This window comes from Labeo rohita, chromosome 17 (assembly GCF_022985175.1).
Source record: "Labeo rohita strain BAU-BD-2019 chromosome 17, IGBB_LRoh.1.0, whole genome shotgun sequence".
Taxonomy (NCBI): domain Eukaryota; kingdom Metazoa; phylum Chordata; class Actinopteri; order Cypriniformes; family Cyprinidae; genus Labeo; species Labeo rohita.
The window spans coordinates 34,238,242-34,252,890 of NC_066885.1; the positions used below are offsets into that span (position 1 = coordinate 34,238,242).

General features: G+C 39.1%; 1 protein-coding gene across 2 annotated transcripts in view; it reads left to right on the forward strand.

The window, feature by feature from the left end:
- The first annotated feature begins 297 nt into the window (after positions 1–297).
- Positions 298–14,649, forward strand: part of LOC127179966 (intraflagellar transport protein 43 homolog) — a 40,456-nt gene continuing 26,104 nt past the window's right edge. Inside the window, exons 1-3 of one of the 2 annotated variants that reach the window (XM_051133822.1) lie at positions 298–393; positions 1,336–1,437; positions 12,689–12,759. In XM_051133822.1, coding sequence (XP_050989779.1) covers positions 349–393; positions 1,336–1,437; positions 12,689–12,759 — 218 coding nt within the window. In that variant the 5' untranslated portion in view covers positions 298–348. The remainder of the gene's footprint in view (positions 394–1,335; positions 1,438–12,688; positions 12,760–14,649) is intronic. The other variant, XM_051133823.1, reaches the window with a different exon arrangement.

A 14,649-nucleotide genomic window follows, 5' to 3' on the forward strand; every position in this document is an offset into this window, starting at 1 on the left:
GCTATAACCATGATATCATGATCAAAAATTACACATTGTACTTTTTTTTTTATTATTATTTATTTTATTATTTCTAGTTTTATATATTTCTAGCCTATAGAATGACCAACATGGACACACGTCCAAATAGGCTACATAAGAAAGAAAGAAAGAAAGAAAGAAAGAAAAGAAGAATCATGAACGTCTCATTTAATTTTATACATTTTTATTGTTTAATGCTTTGCAAGTCAACAGAACAACTTTTTCCCGCATAATCGTATATTTGGGTTTGAATGATTGAATTTACATTGGATATGACGAGGATCGGCGGTGGCATGACGTCACTTCCGGGACGCAGTTCCGTTAGAAATGGACGACAGTCTTCAGCTGGCAGACGGTGGATTTACTAAAAATGTGAGTTAAATGCCTATTAAACGGTTTTTTTTAGAGTCGAGCATCACACTAAGCAGTCAGACATGTTGTGCAGACACGGGGCAGCTCACAGAAAGCCTCACACTTGTGTTTGTTTTACGCTGCGATTGAAACTGCAATTCATGAGTGTTGTGTGGGCTAAACAGCTCATGTCCTGCCGGATGAACTAATCCTACAGATCACTTAACTATAATAAACAGGAACGGCATGATCTAGTGTTGTTTGTATGCTGGAGGAAACGCGTACATTGCGCTTGTTTTTCTTATATCGCGTGTAAACAGAGGTGGCGCGTCATGTTGCCATAGCGACAGTAATGGCGTCTCTTGACCACGTGACTCTCTCACTCTAAACAACCATTAAAAAAACATACAACTTTAATAAAACGATACTAAACAATAATATATGAAGAGTTTAGATGCAAAACCAGCGAAAAGCCATCTCGGTCAAAAATGAGATAATGATACTGAGTGAATGCTCTCGACACATATTATACGTCCATCAAATACTTGTTCTTCAAATTCGCTAAAATAGCAGCCTCAGCCCAATCAGAAGTACCGGTACTTACATAGAAACCTGTACATCTGAGCCTGATAAAAAAGCATTTTTTAAAGAAAGACGTCAGATGGATTTAGCTGGTTTTGCATCTGAACTCTTCATATATACATTACTACTTAAAGGTGGTACAACAAATACTGTGTATTAATGCTTTACGTTTAAAATAAATAATACTTGTTTTGCATTACAGTAATGTAAATATTAGAATAATGCCTTCAATACTCAATAGTTATATTGTGATTGTTCTGAAAACAGGCTTCGTTTTCTTTTATCAAAATGTCATTTCTTATTTCTTTTGTGTTGATTTTTGGTATGGAGTATGAGCAGAACATGTTGCCAGATTTTCACTATAGTGGTGATGTTGATTAGGTGGCCAGATCAGGCAGAAGAGCTCGTCAGGCCGCTGAGATGTTGAGCGCTGAAGACTCTCGACAGAGGAAATCATCTTCATCAGTCAGTAACACAGCAGAGGTCAGTCCTCATTTATTGAATTACTGAATTAAATGTGTTTGGTTCAAAGAGAATAACATGGCACATCACACTCTTTTCATTTAAGGGGACCTCAGTGCCAGTCCTGATTAAGACATGACTAAGGGGGAAAATGTTTTACTACTATAGTACTAGTAATTTAAGATATTAGATTTGATATGGTTTTGTGTGAAGAGCAAAGTTTCAGATTCACACCTTATGTATGTATGTATGTATGTATGTATTTATTTATTTTTACTGAATCAGATCAGTGTATGTGTTTTGTTTTTAAATGTATGTAAAGTGTAATAACAATGTTAAAAATCTGATGGTAAAGTACATGGTGCAGCAACATGGCACTTACATTGTAGATTATAGCGTGAGGCACTTTTATAATAAGTAATACAATACGCTCATTGCATGTATAAAAATAGGGATGTAACAATTTATTGTGTCCCAATATTTTGTAATACAAAAATGCAACAATATGTATCATGAATAGTTTAACCAAAAATGAAAGTTTAGACATATAATGTAGGATTTTATTTACATAGAAACCATGATTAAGGCATACATGCAAAGAGCACATCAAATATGGTAAATCCATCTTTATTAATTATTAATAAATTACATTATTTAATAAATTATAACATTTGTAACTTCTTATATGTATGTAGTCAGAGACAGAGTTCAAGCACATAACATTATTCTGTATATTTATTTAGGCAGAATCATTAATATTTCTGTTCTTGTTGGTGAAGAGTACTTTTTTTTATTAAATGTTTATCATACATAATAATGTGTTTAAAAAACCTTACCAGCTGAACTCTTTTTGTTTAAAGTATTGTGAGAGTACCATATCATCAGATCAGTGTATAGAACCAAATCGTGACAGGAGTGTACTTGTTACACCCTTAATAAATATTGAATATAAATTGTGATGTGATATTTTTTGCCATATCGCCACTGATCTATGATAGAGAACATTATCATTAACATTAACATTATCATTGTCATAATATAGATCCGTGCATATCGCTCACCCCTAATATAACGTGAATTTATTAATATTATCAATTCCGAGCGTTTTAATTAAGCTTGCATGTAGTCTAAAGCCTGCTCTAAAAGCGAGTAACAGAGTATGAATATTGTGAGCGCTGGTTTATTCTGGTGTGTGCTATTTTAAGGAGCTTTCACTCAGTGAACTTTCTCTCTTACACATTAACTAAGGATTGTTTGAGGCATATTTGCTGAGGTCTTGCAGCGGTCTGCTGCGTTACTGCAGGGCATCGGCATCCGTGGCATGCCATCTTTGGTTTGTCCCCAAGAGCGCTGAGAGCCGTACATGAATTCTGCTCGGAATTCTAGCTATGTTTTTTTTTCTGTAAACTTTCCAAATTAGGCTGCGTTTTCCAATGTAAAACCAGGATTCTTGAGTCCCCTGTGACCTCACATCTACATGAAATACATTTTTCTGGCATGAAGAGTGACAGGCCTGTTTTCCATGTCTTGATAGTCAGTGTTTAGTTTTGCACCTTCTTTAAATATGTGTGTTTTACGATCAAGCAGACACATCTGAGCGTCCAGCATTGAGATCTGTATTGCCTTTAGACATTTTCGCAACATTGATCCACATGCTAAATAATGGGACTATTCACTCTTTGATCATTCATTTTAAATAATTGATTTAAATAATATATACACAACAGCTCTTTCTGGTCCTTGAATCTGACTGGCTGAGAGGTCTTTCCAACCATGTGTTATTCTACCAGTATCACTACAGGAATTGTTTCATCGTTTGTATCACTCCATTTGCAGGATTGCTCACAGTGTGTGTCATGGCGGACACCCAAATTCACTAATTTTACAAATACTACTATTGTTGTATCACGGAATATAGTTTTAAGAGTTTTTTTTGTTTTTTTTTTAGATGAGAAATAATATTAATATTAATAAGATTAATATAATATATAATATAATATTTATTATACATTATAAAACTTTAATGTAATTAATATAACTTTAATATAATAAAATTTCAAATATGCATCTATCCGTCATTTTTGGAGATGTGAGCTCCAGGGCGTCAGCGTCCTTACCTCGGCCTGATCTTCTGGTTCTGATGTCTCTGTAGTGGATAAACATGAGCAGGGCTCAACGCTAAGGATTTTTTCTACTGGCCCGGTCGGGCCAGTTGTTCAAATTTTTACTTGCCCCGTCAAAATTTTCACTGGCCCTACCACAGAAAATTAAATAGTTGCTGTTATCATTGTTTATGACTCATGTTATCTTTTATTTTAATAAATAAGCTTATGTGACACCAACATTTTACATACCAAATAAAATTGTACAATTCTCAATTCCAATTTCGATACCACACCTAAACCTATTAGCCTAACTAAAGTCCAAACATTATTTGTTTGTTCAAAAAATATATATATTATTAATATTTTATAAAAATGAAAAGATGCTTTAGGGAAAAACAGCAGACAGACTGAAAGAGTGCAGACTCAGTCTTTGCCAGCAGGTGGCGCTTATGGAATAAGAGTGATATTACGTTTCTGTGGTTACCGCTGTAAACAAAGCAGCTCGGTGTTATGAACGCTACTTTAAATACATCATACACGGGCAAATGAAAAGAAAACGCCATGTAAACAGTCCGTTCCCCTCACAGATACATTCTCATAAACCACAGTTTCAATATTTAGGATAATATTTCGCGCATTGTGCACCGTGATCTTGGTCTGTCTGCTACAGTATTTTTTTTCTCTTTGCGTTCGTCTTTAGCGTCTTTGGCCTCTGTTAACGGATGTCTAAAGAGTTCGTCATATTTCTACACACATGACGTTTTTAAAGAAGATTGCATGCAGTTCATGTGCAAGCCCAGAACAAGAGATCAGTTGAAATATGTCCGGTCGATCGGTGCATCTGTCTACACTGTATAAATTATGTATTGATCATTGCTAAAGCTACAAAGCTGATACTTTTGTAGGCTATTTGTCATCAGAGACGCGTCTTTCTGTGATCGCTTAAAATTCTAAATTGTCAAAGTTAAAAAACAAGTGCAAATGATTTTGTGACGACGCGGCAGTGGCCCGATCGGGCCAGTGACATATTCGTCAACTGTCCCGAGCGTCTTTCACGCTGGCCTCCTTATTGTCGAGCCCTGATGAGATGTAATGTGTTTTGGGTAAATCTAATGTCTCGGTTACGTATGTAACCCCCGTTGCCTGAAGAAGGGATACATGCGCAAGGTTGCCCTAGGAGGAGGCAGACCCAGCCCTAGCTCTGTTCCCTGAAGGCGAGAACGGAGTTGTTACATCAGAATGACTGATGGAATTGGAATTGGAATTGACCTATTGGTCAATTGATCTAAGCCCCTCCCCTCAAATGCAGATGAGCCAATGGCAGTTGAGTATCAGTAGCACTGGGCTGGAATTCTGATATCTTTAGGTTTCAGCGCCATAGAGAAACATTGCAAGATGCAAAGTTCTCATCGGCTTACCAATAGGTCAAATGGGATCATGCCCAAGAGCCCAACCATCTTCAAGTGTAACAAAACAAGCCAATGGATATTAGTGTACGAGGTTTGCATCGTGCTTCCCACCCCGCAAAGCGGGTATATAAAGAAGATCACGTGCAATCGCACATTCAGTTTTTCACTGAGGAACCGAGGCTGTGTCCCGGTCATTTAGCGGGGCTACAGCAATTGTGGCGGTGGTACGTAACGTCAGGGAACGTGTAACAGAGACGTTCCCTTTCAGTCAGTCACGTTCTATGTTACCACATCTGACTGCTGAGGGTGCAGGAGGGACCCCAAACAGGGTTCGCCATGAGGGGAATTTGCCTGTGAAGCAAATAAGCACAGTCCATACAAGGAAATGGTGTAGCAAGCATGACAGACATTTGCGGGTCCTGGTGTTTACTGGCTACTTGAGGGGAGGACACGAGAGGACACAGGCTTCACACAGAGATTATAAAACCTCGCAAATGTGCTAGGTTTCATCTAGCCTGCAGCATTATAAATGGCTGCTTTTGAAGCGCCATGCACCAACGCCCAGGAGAATGCTATGCACTCACCCCCAGGGGACAGGGCTGATGTTGAGCTTGGTAAGCCAAGTCTGTGGCATCAGTTATCCAGTGGGTGAGCCTTTGCTTGGAGACAGCCTTTCCCTTTTGTTGTCCTCTATAGCAGATAAAGAGCTGGTCTGAGGTCCTAAAGCTCATCGTACGGTCCGTGTATAAGCGCAAAGCGTGAACTGGGCAGAGCAGAGCTAGGGCTGGGTCTGCCTCCTCCTAGGGCAACCTTGCGCATGTATCCGGGCTGGGGTCTCAGGATAATATGAAAGTAGGCTGAATTCCAGGCACGATTCGTCAACCAAAAACGCTTCCAGATCCCATACCCTCTTAACCTAAGCCAGTACAGTCAGGAGCACTGTCTTTAGAGACATGGGTTTAAGTTTCACTGACCGTAGAAGCTCAAAGGGCTCCCCTTGTAAGGCCGTTAGGACCAAGGAGAGATCCCAAGAGGGTACCAGATCCTAAAGGATTTAGCCTCCCTGTCCCCTGAAGAATCTGATGATCAGGTCGTGCTTTCCTAGAGACTTACTGTCTACTGAGTCGTGATGTGCGCCAATAGCTGCAACATACCCTATCAGGGTGGAGGGAGACAACCTTTGCTCCAACCCTTCATGCAAGAAAGAAAGCACAACCCTGATAGGGCATCTCCCGCAGGGAAGACCTCCCTGACCTTGCACAGTGTCTGTGCGAGAAGGTATAATGAGGGAAATGCATATTTGAGTAGACCCCAAGGCCAGCTGTGTAGCAGGTCATCTATGCCGAGGGTCCCCTCAGTCAGGGAATAAAACAAAAATGTCAGAAGAAGCAAACCATGTCTAACCATATCTTCAAATCAGCTGGAACATCTCAGGGTGGAGTCGCCATTCCCCAGGAAGTGCGGGCTGTTGTGAAGGCACGAAGCGGGCTGTGGGCAGGCAAGTTCCGACATACAACAGGAGTGCAGACCATCTTGATGGTTGATGTATGCAACTACCTCCATGTAGTTTGTCCGGACCAGCACATGCTTGTTGTGTAGCAGTGATTTGAAGCAGCATAGGGCATACTGCTAGCAACTTGAGTCAATTGATGTGCCAATGCAGTCAAGGTCCTGTCCAGGAGTCCGACGCTGCATGCCTGTTGCACATAATAATAATAATAGTAATAATAATAATAATTCCTTACATTTATATAAAGCTTTTCAGGGCACTCAAAGCGCTTTAAATAGAAGGGGGGATCTCCTCAACCACCATCAGTGTGTAGCATCCACCTGGATGATGCGATGGCAGCCATGGTGTGCCAGAACGCCCACCACACACCAGTTTATTGGTGGAGAGATGTGAGTGATGAAGCTGATCAGAATATGGGGATGATTAGGAGGCCATGATGGTCAGAGGCCAATGGGCAAATTTGGCCAGGATGCCAGGGTTACACTCCTACTCTTTTTCGAAAGACTTCCTGTGATTTTTAAAGACCACAGAGAGTCAGGAGCTCGGTTTAACGTCTCATCCGAAAGACGGTTCTCCTTTGACAGTATAGCAAGACAGTATCATGACTACACTGGGGCATTAGGACCCACACAGACCACAGGGTGAGCACCCCGTGTGCTGGTTTGCTAACACCTCTTCCAGCAGCAACCTAGTTTTTTTCCCAGGAGGTCTACCATTCAGGTACTGACCAGGCTCAACCCTATTTAGCTTCAGTGGGAAACCGGTCGTGGGCTGCAGGGTGATATGGCTGCTGACACATGGAATCTCAGCTGATGGCAGAGGCATCTGTTGAGACAACAACATGCCTGTATGCTATATGCTCCAGGAGCCTCTGAAACTGTTTTAGTGGGACCGCTTTCTTGCCTTTGAATGAATTCAGGCAGTTCAGCATCAACTGGGCATGCTCAGCTGAAAGAAATGTTGAAGGGTTAACCGAGTCCAACTCCACACCAAAAAAAGAGATTCTCTGCAGTTTGCTCTTTTCCCAACTGACCTGAAGCCCCAGGTGGCTGAAGTGTTGGAGCACCAGATCCCTGTGTTTGCACAACTGCACTCACAACTCGGCCAATATAAGCCAGTCGTTGAGGTAATTGAGAATGTGACTTTCGTAAAGGCACGAAGCAAGAGGGAGGGGAGGACTGCCCGAAGGGGAGGACTTTGTATTGATATGCCCGTCCCTTGAATGCAAAGTGTAGAAACTGTCTGTGTAGTCTTGCGTAGCCAGACCTTCAAATTTCAAACTTTAGTTGATCCTGATAAATGCTCGTTGTCACAGTTGTAAACATGATGGCTCTCTTCTTTTGTGAGGGGGTTTGGCACCACAACATTTTTGTTTCCAGGCGGAATGTTAAAGAACGCAACACATGCGTCTCCCGGACATTCTGTCTAATCTAACCAATCCGATGACGACTTCGAAACTCCTGAAGTGTTTCCAGCTGTGTGTGCCATGCATCAGACATTCAGCCAGCAGTCGGTGGGCGTGACATCTGAGGCTGAGACTACGGCCTGTGCCGAGGGAGGATCGAGACATGAAAGCATGCGTCCTTCAGGTTGATCGCTGCAAACTAAATAAAAACTAATCATGAGGATGATTGCATTGGAAAATGCGTTTCTGTGTTACCATCTTAATCAGGAGCCTGTGAAGATTGGTCATAACCCAACCCCCTTTTTTGGGAACAATAAAGTATGTGCTGTAAAACCCTGACTTCATGCCGGCTGCAAGGTCTGGCTCTATTGTGTCCTTCGCCAACAAGACTGCAATCTCTGCTTGCAGGACAGGAGCATCTTTGTCCAGCACAGAGATGAACCAAATGCCCCTGAACTTGGGGTGACGTGGAGTGAACTGAATTGTGTAGCTGACTCTGATGGTCCGAGTGAACCAGTGAGACGCCTCGGAAGCACTACCCAGGCTCCCGGAGACCGTGTAAGCGGGACCAGAGGAATCACAGACATACCCGCAGTGGGGCAGCGAGGCAGACCGGAGGGACTTGACCCTGAAGGTGTCTCAGAGTGCGCTCTTTTGGGACCCAGTGAAAGAGGAAATTGCTCTTTTCTTGAAACATTCGGCGTAACAGAACTCAAACTGAACAAAAGACTATATTCACAAATGTTGTGTAAATAAAATTGCAGACATTGTTTCTTAATTTGAGGGGGGAAAAACACCTCTCAAGCAGTTAGACCATGTATGAAACAAATCATTATGCAAGTTACTGGTGATAAATAGCTCAGAAACACACTATAGCCCCTTTCACACTTACAGTCCTTACTGGTAACTGATACCTTTTCAGAAAATACCAGTAAATTTGTTCTGGTAATTTACTGTTATTAGAAGTTGTAACAGTACCAGTAAATTCCTATTAACATTTTCCATGTGAACACAAAACGAGATGAGCACCAGTATGAGCACGTACAAGTTCAGAATGCATTGACGTAAGACGTCCACTCTGGGCCACTCATAACATTCTGATGCAGATGATGCATTTACTCTGTGCTATTTACAGAAGTCAAACAAATTTCCAAAGTTGTCTAATACGATGTCTCTGGCCAAAAGCAGCTGCATGAATGTAAACATTTGACACGAAAGTGAACAAAAACATCAACAAAAACACTGACTGCATTTACCACTCCATGTTTACAAACACAACATCAGCAGGCGCAGCCGTTTAGAGGTGATTTTTGGTTAATGATATCACAGAATTTACCATTTAAACTGATGTGTAAATGGTGCTTTACCCGTAAAAAGACAGAACGTTGTTGTCTGTGTGAACATTGCATTTTTGTATTTACAAAGGCATTCTGGCAATTTACTGCTGTTACTGTGTGGAAGGATCTTATGTCATCATTATATGAGTGACTCTCAGTAGCTGTTGATTCTGGAAGTCTGGACAAAAACATTTAAAACCTAGAAGACTGTGGATGTGTAATGTCATTGGTGTTTTCATGTTTATTAATGTTTTTTCAGGTAATGCAGAGATTCCCAAACATGTTTTTTAACTAAACCCCTTAAAATAAAATATTTACTTGAAATATTGCTGAGGAAGTTAATATGGACACTTACATAAACAAAGAAAATATTTATATTTTAAATGTTAAAGTGTTTGAATTAGTTTTATTTTTTAAATCACAAATCACTGCAGTTCTTACATTAAATTCAATGTTTTCTTTCTCTTTGCTTTTTTATATTAGTATGGTACATTTAATGTTAAGTTTAAAACAAGTTTCATAAAAAAGCAATAAGATGCCTAAAATGAATAACCTAGATTACTAACTACAATTTTTTATAATGTAATGTGTAATCAGTAATGGACTACAATTTGTAAGTAATCTTGGGTACAGGAGTCTTTTATGCGATTTAAGTCAGGTGGGATGATGGGACACTCCTGTCATCATTCACTTCCCTTGTTCTTTCTGCTGAACTGTTTTCCATGAGTTGCATGAAATGACTTGTTCACTCATAGCATCCCGTTTGAGGAGGTATGAGCCGCATCCCATCCCCCCCGCGCAGCCGTCTCTGAGCCCTGACATCAGGATTTACAAATGGCCCTGCTGAAGGAACCCAGGAACGGAAGTTTATTTGCTCTGCTGTGTTTTTTTATATGTTGAAAGTAACTGAATTCCTGCAGGCCTCTGGCTTATTTGCAGACCCAATTTGGTAATGAGAAATGTGTCTTTTTTCAAGTGCATTTGCGGGTTGCCCACCCTTGTTGTGCCCCGAGGAATTCTGTCATGTTAAAGCTGGACCGTTATTCAGCCGCTCACAGAACTGCCGCCGTAACCCAATTGACTATTTTCAGAATGAAAGAATGAGAGGGAGATGGGTGGGTTTTTTCCCCTTGTGAAGCTATTTTGGGTCATGCCTGGCCAGAGCGGTTCCCACACTTACATCCCCCTCAGACCCCTTCAGCGCTCTCCCAGTGTCCTTTTTATATTGTTGCGAAATGTAACTAAATTATGTTCAGCTCTTTATATAAAGTTGTAAGTATATCTATAAATAAGCATACCCAATTTTAATCTGTATACATACAGTAGACACACAGAAAATGATATATAAATTATGTAGTAAATCTGAACTGCTTGATTGCTTGTGTGTAATGTGATCTAGGAAAACCCAACACCTGCTGAAATTTTACCTTTTTTAAGGTTTTGATACCATATGAAAGCTGGGTTCAAGCCCTTTCCAAAACTGTTTTTATTTTGTTCATATCTTAAACATTAAGATTATGGCTATCTTAAGTTGGCTGATAGCGATGATTTTCAGAAATGGATTTTTGAGAAAAACTGGTTTAAAATGAGACTGCTTTCACTTTCAATTCACGGGTTTAATGGGAGCTGTCTGTCAAGTCAGAAGCGCTATACTGCATAAATACACAAACAGATTAACGTCTGTTTTCCGTTGTTTATCATGGGCATAGTCTCCGAACTTTTGATCACCCTTTGTATGTTTAGATAGCATGAATAATGCAGCCTTGTAGTTTACATTTAGAAAAGCGAGCGCAGCGCAACTGTCCACGCACTGTGCATGAAACAGACTGTCATCGGACTCCTCCTCTTTAGTAACTTCATCATTCGATCCTTCATCTCTGGATGTGAAATAGTCCATTATAAAATTGGTTAGGGCACTGAAATCACCAAGACTGAGCAGATTGAGACGAGTAAGATCGGTTGAGCAGCTACAGTTCTTCAGATTGTGTTGTTGCGCTCCGCCATCTCACCATATTAAAAAATAAATGAATAAATGAAAAACTTTCCATGCCATAGTTTGCACAGGACTGGTGGAGAATGTGCATTGAAACACCTTTATTAAATATGTTACATGGTTTATTTAGATTTTTAACTGTTTTTGTGGTTTTTAGGGAAAGCAGCTCAGCAGTACGTTCTTAACATAAGAGAAAGACACAGTCATTTCTGCTTGCTGCAATAAATGGCTATTTTTCTAAACTAAACAAGTGAATTTCGGCAAGATATTTTCGGAGATGATAGACAGGATGTTATAGAATAATAATTTAATGAAAACCTAATTTTGACAAAAAATTGACATTCTACCTATTTTTCAAATTTCCTAAAAACGTCCCAGTGCGACATCTGACGGGTTTTCCCAGTTCGCATCACATATTATCATCCAGCTCTAATCTATTAAGTGTGACTATAAGGCATAAAGGTCTTATGATATTACAAACAATGTCTTAATCCTGAAAAAAATATGTAAAATAGGGCACAGTGTACCGTATTAATATAAAGGAATTTTCCATACTATATTTTTCTATATTTTGTTTTAGTTGCATTTCAAATGATGGGAATAGTTCACTTTAGTAGAACATTAAAGTAGATTTTTAGCTGAAACCGTGGTGCTCGGTGATTCATAAAATGCAAATCAGCTGCAACCAGCACTATGAGAGTCAAAAAAAGAACATCAGACAACGCAAAATTGCCCTTGGCTCCTGAAGATATTGAGGTCTTACGAAGTGAAACAATCGGTCCGTGACAGAAACTGAACATATATCATTACTATCTGTAAAACCCGAAGTATACTTCAGTTTTGTTGTTGTTTTATCATATGTATAAAGTTATAAACAGGAATCCTTTCAAGTATACGTCTGCCAATGCAGGCGGTCGACACCTGTGCTCTTGAAAGTTTCCTCTTCATCCAGTGTCTGCACTATTTTTCTCCAGAAGTTATGGCTCATAAAAATGTCTTTGTACTCTTTAAATGTAAAGTTGCAGCTATTTCATAGTTTCCTTACACAAGTGCTTATCAATGCATCCTTGTTTTTTTGTTGCAGTCTCCAGTATTTTGTTGTTGTTCCATTTCTTTTCATTTTCTACTGTCAAACAACAGCATGGAAGAGTGTTGCCACCCTGTGGAACAATTAATTAGTGCAAAATGTGTATTTGTGGTCTGGCCATACAAAGTACATGCGGTTACAAAAATTGGGTGGTGTTTGTACAGTTCACACATACTCTTCTGGTGATGAAAAATGGAACACGTGCACTGTACACAAATCCTCACATACATGTAAAAACTTAATTATTCTTTGGGCTTAACATATGGAAAATAGTTAGAATAAAAATAGTTTTTTGTTTATCTGAAAGCTGTCATTTCAGGAAACAGTTAATACTATGATTTTGGTCATACCTGAAAAATTTGTTTATGAACCTTTGACTGTCTGAGGTAATGATGTGAATTGCTGTGAATGTGTGTTTGATCTCAGGGACCCCCACCAAAACCAGCTCGGCGGCAGGGAGGATGGGCAGAGGAGAGCACAGGAACCGGATCCGCCAAGTGAGTTGACACCTAAATAATCTTAATGTTCAGCCTTTCTCAAAGCCCACACTGACTTTTGAGGAGAGAAGTTGTTGTTTTTTTCTCATTGTTATGTAAAACGAATTATATTGAATTCAGCATCAGTGCTATAGGGTATGTTGTGGGCCCCTAGAATCCCATTAGTTGTGGCCTCACTGCAATGAGGCTCAGTTGCCACATGATGGCATCATCTTCTGTTAAATGAGCTACTGGACTGACCAAAACGATTATTCTGATCACTTCTACTGCCAGGCTGTATTTCAGTATTTCACCTATAAACTTTAAGCTTTTTAATGAATATGCATATTTTCACCATTCTGAATGAATTTCACCTAACTCCAGCTTCTGAATCTATAAGTACCCTGAAGTCTGCCATGTTCATATATTCTGAACACAATTTATGTGCATGCGAAGAGTAGCATTGATCACAGCAGTAAAAGTCTTGTTAATCGTACTAGAGAAAAGCATAAAATCAACTGTCTAAAGAAAGGCATTACATTTATTTAACAAAACAGAAAGAAGCAGTCTGAAATGATGTAGTCCTGAATGTGATTCATTCCTAACTCTAAGAGCTGTCTGACCCTATATTGCCAATATCCAAGCCAGTAGCAATACCTGTATTAAAAATTTTAATTATTTATTTTTTTTTTTTTGTAAATTTTATAATGAGACCTGAGCATTACATGACACATTTAGTTTTTTTTGTTAAAGTATTTAGAGTTGTGAAAACATTCCACATGAGATCCTGTTGTTTTTTTTTCCACTTCATATCTTATGAGACATTCATCTTCATGCTAAGCACATGAAAAACCAATATATACACTACTGATCAGAAGTTTGTTTATTTTTCTGCTTTTAAAAGAAGTCTCTTCTCCTCACCAATACTGCATTTATTTGATTAAAAATACAGTAAAAACAGTAGTATTGTGAAATATTATTACAATTTTAAATAGCTGTTTTCTATGTGAATATATGTTAAAATGTAATTGATTGCTGAGTGCAGCTGAATTTTCGTGTTAACATGATCCTTCAGAAATCATTCTCATATGCTGATTTGCTCAAAAACATTTCTGATTATTATCAATGTTGAAAACAGTTGGAAACCATGATACATTTTATTTTTCAGGATTCGCAGATGAATAGAAAGTTCAAAAGAACAGCACTTATTTGAAAACATTTATAACATTATACATCTTTTGATCAATGTGATAGTTGCAGAATGAAAGCATTCACTTCTAAATACATAAATGAATACACTGCAGTTGCTAAACAAATTAGATTTTACAAATTGATCTTTTGAAATTTACAGTACACAGAAACCTTTGTATTTCATTAACTGATGTAATGATGATATATTAAAGTTAATATGGTAGTTTTCATTGTACATGAAAACCACTGTAAAAACACGGGTGGTAAATAGAAAGACACATAAAGAATCAAAGTTCGTACCATACAACGTAAGGCTGTTCAGTTATAAATGTATTAATAGAAATTGTTATTTTGCATTTTCAAATTAGTTTTATGTAAACATGTCAACTGATCAAATAATAATATGGCCAATATTACTCCCATTTTATTTTTCGCATTGGAAATAGACCTGACAAATGCATTAGTTCAGTCTTTTGCATGCAGAAAATGTGCGTACTGTGCACAGTGTACATACTGCATGCTGGAAAAATGTTAGTATGTTAAGACAGCTCTTGGCTCAGTTAGCGGGGAATGAAGCAAACTCTACACGTCTCTCAGGAAAGGTCAAAGTGTCGCTTCTGCGCGTCTGCCAAACTTATCTTGATTCCCTCGGCTGGGAGGTGTTAAAGGGCTTCTCGACGCATTGATTCTCCTTCTGAAACAAAGTAATCGTCCCCTCTG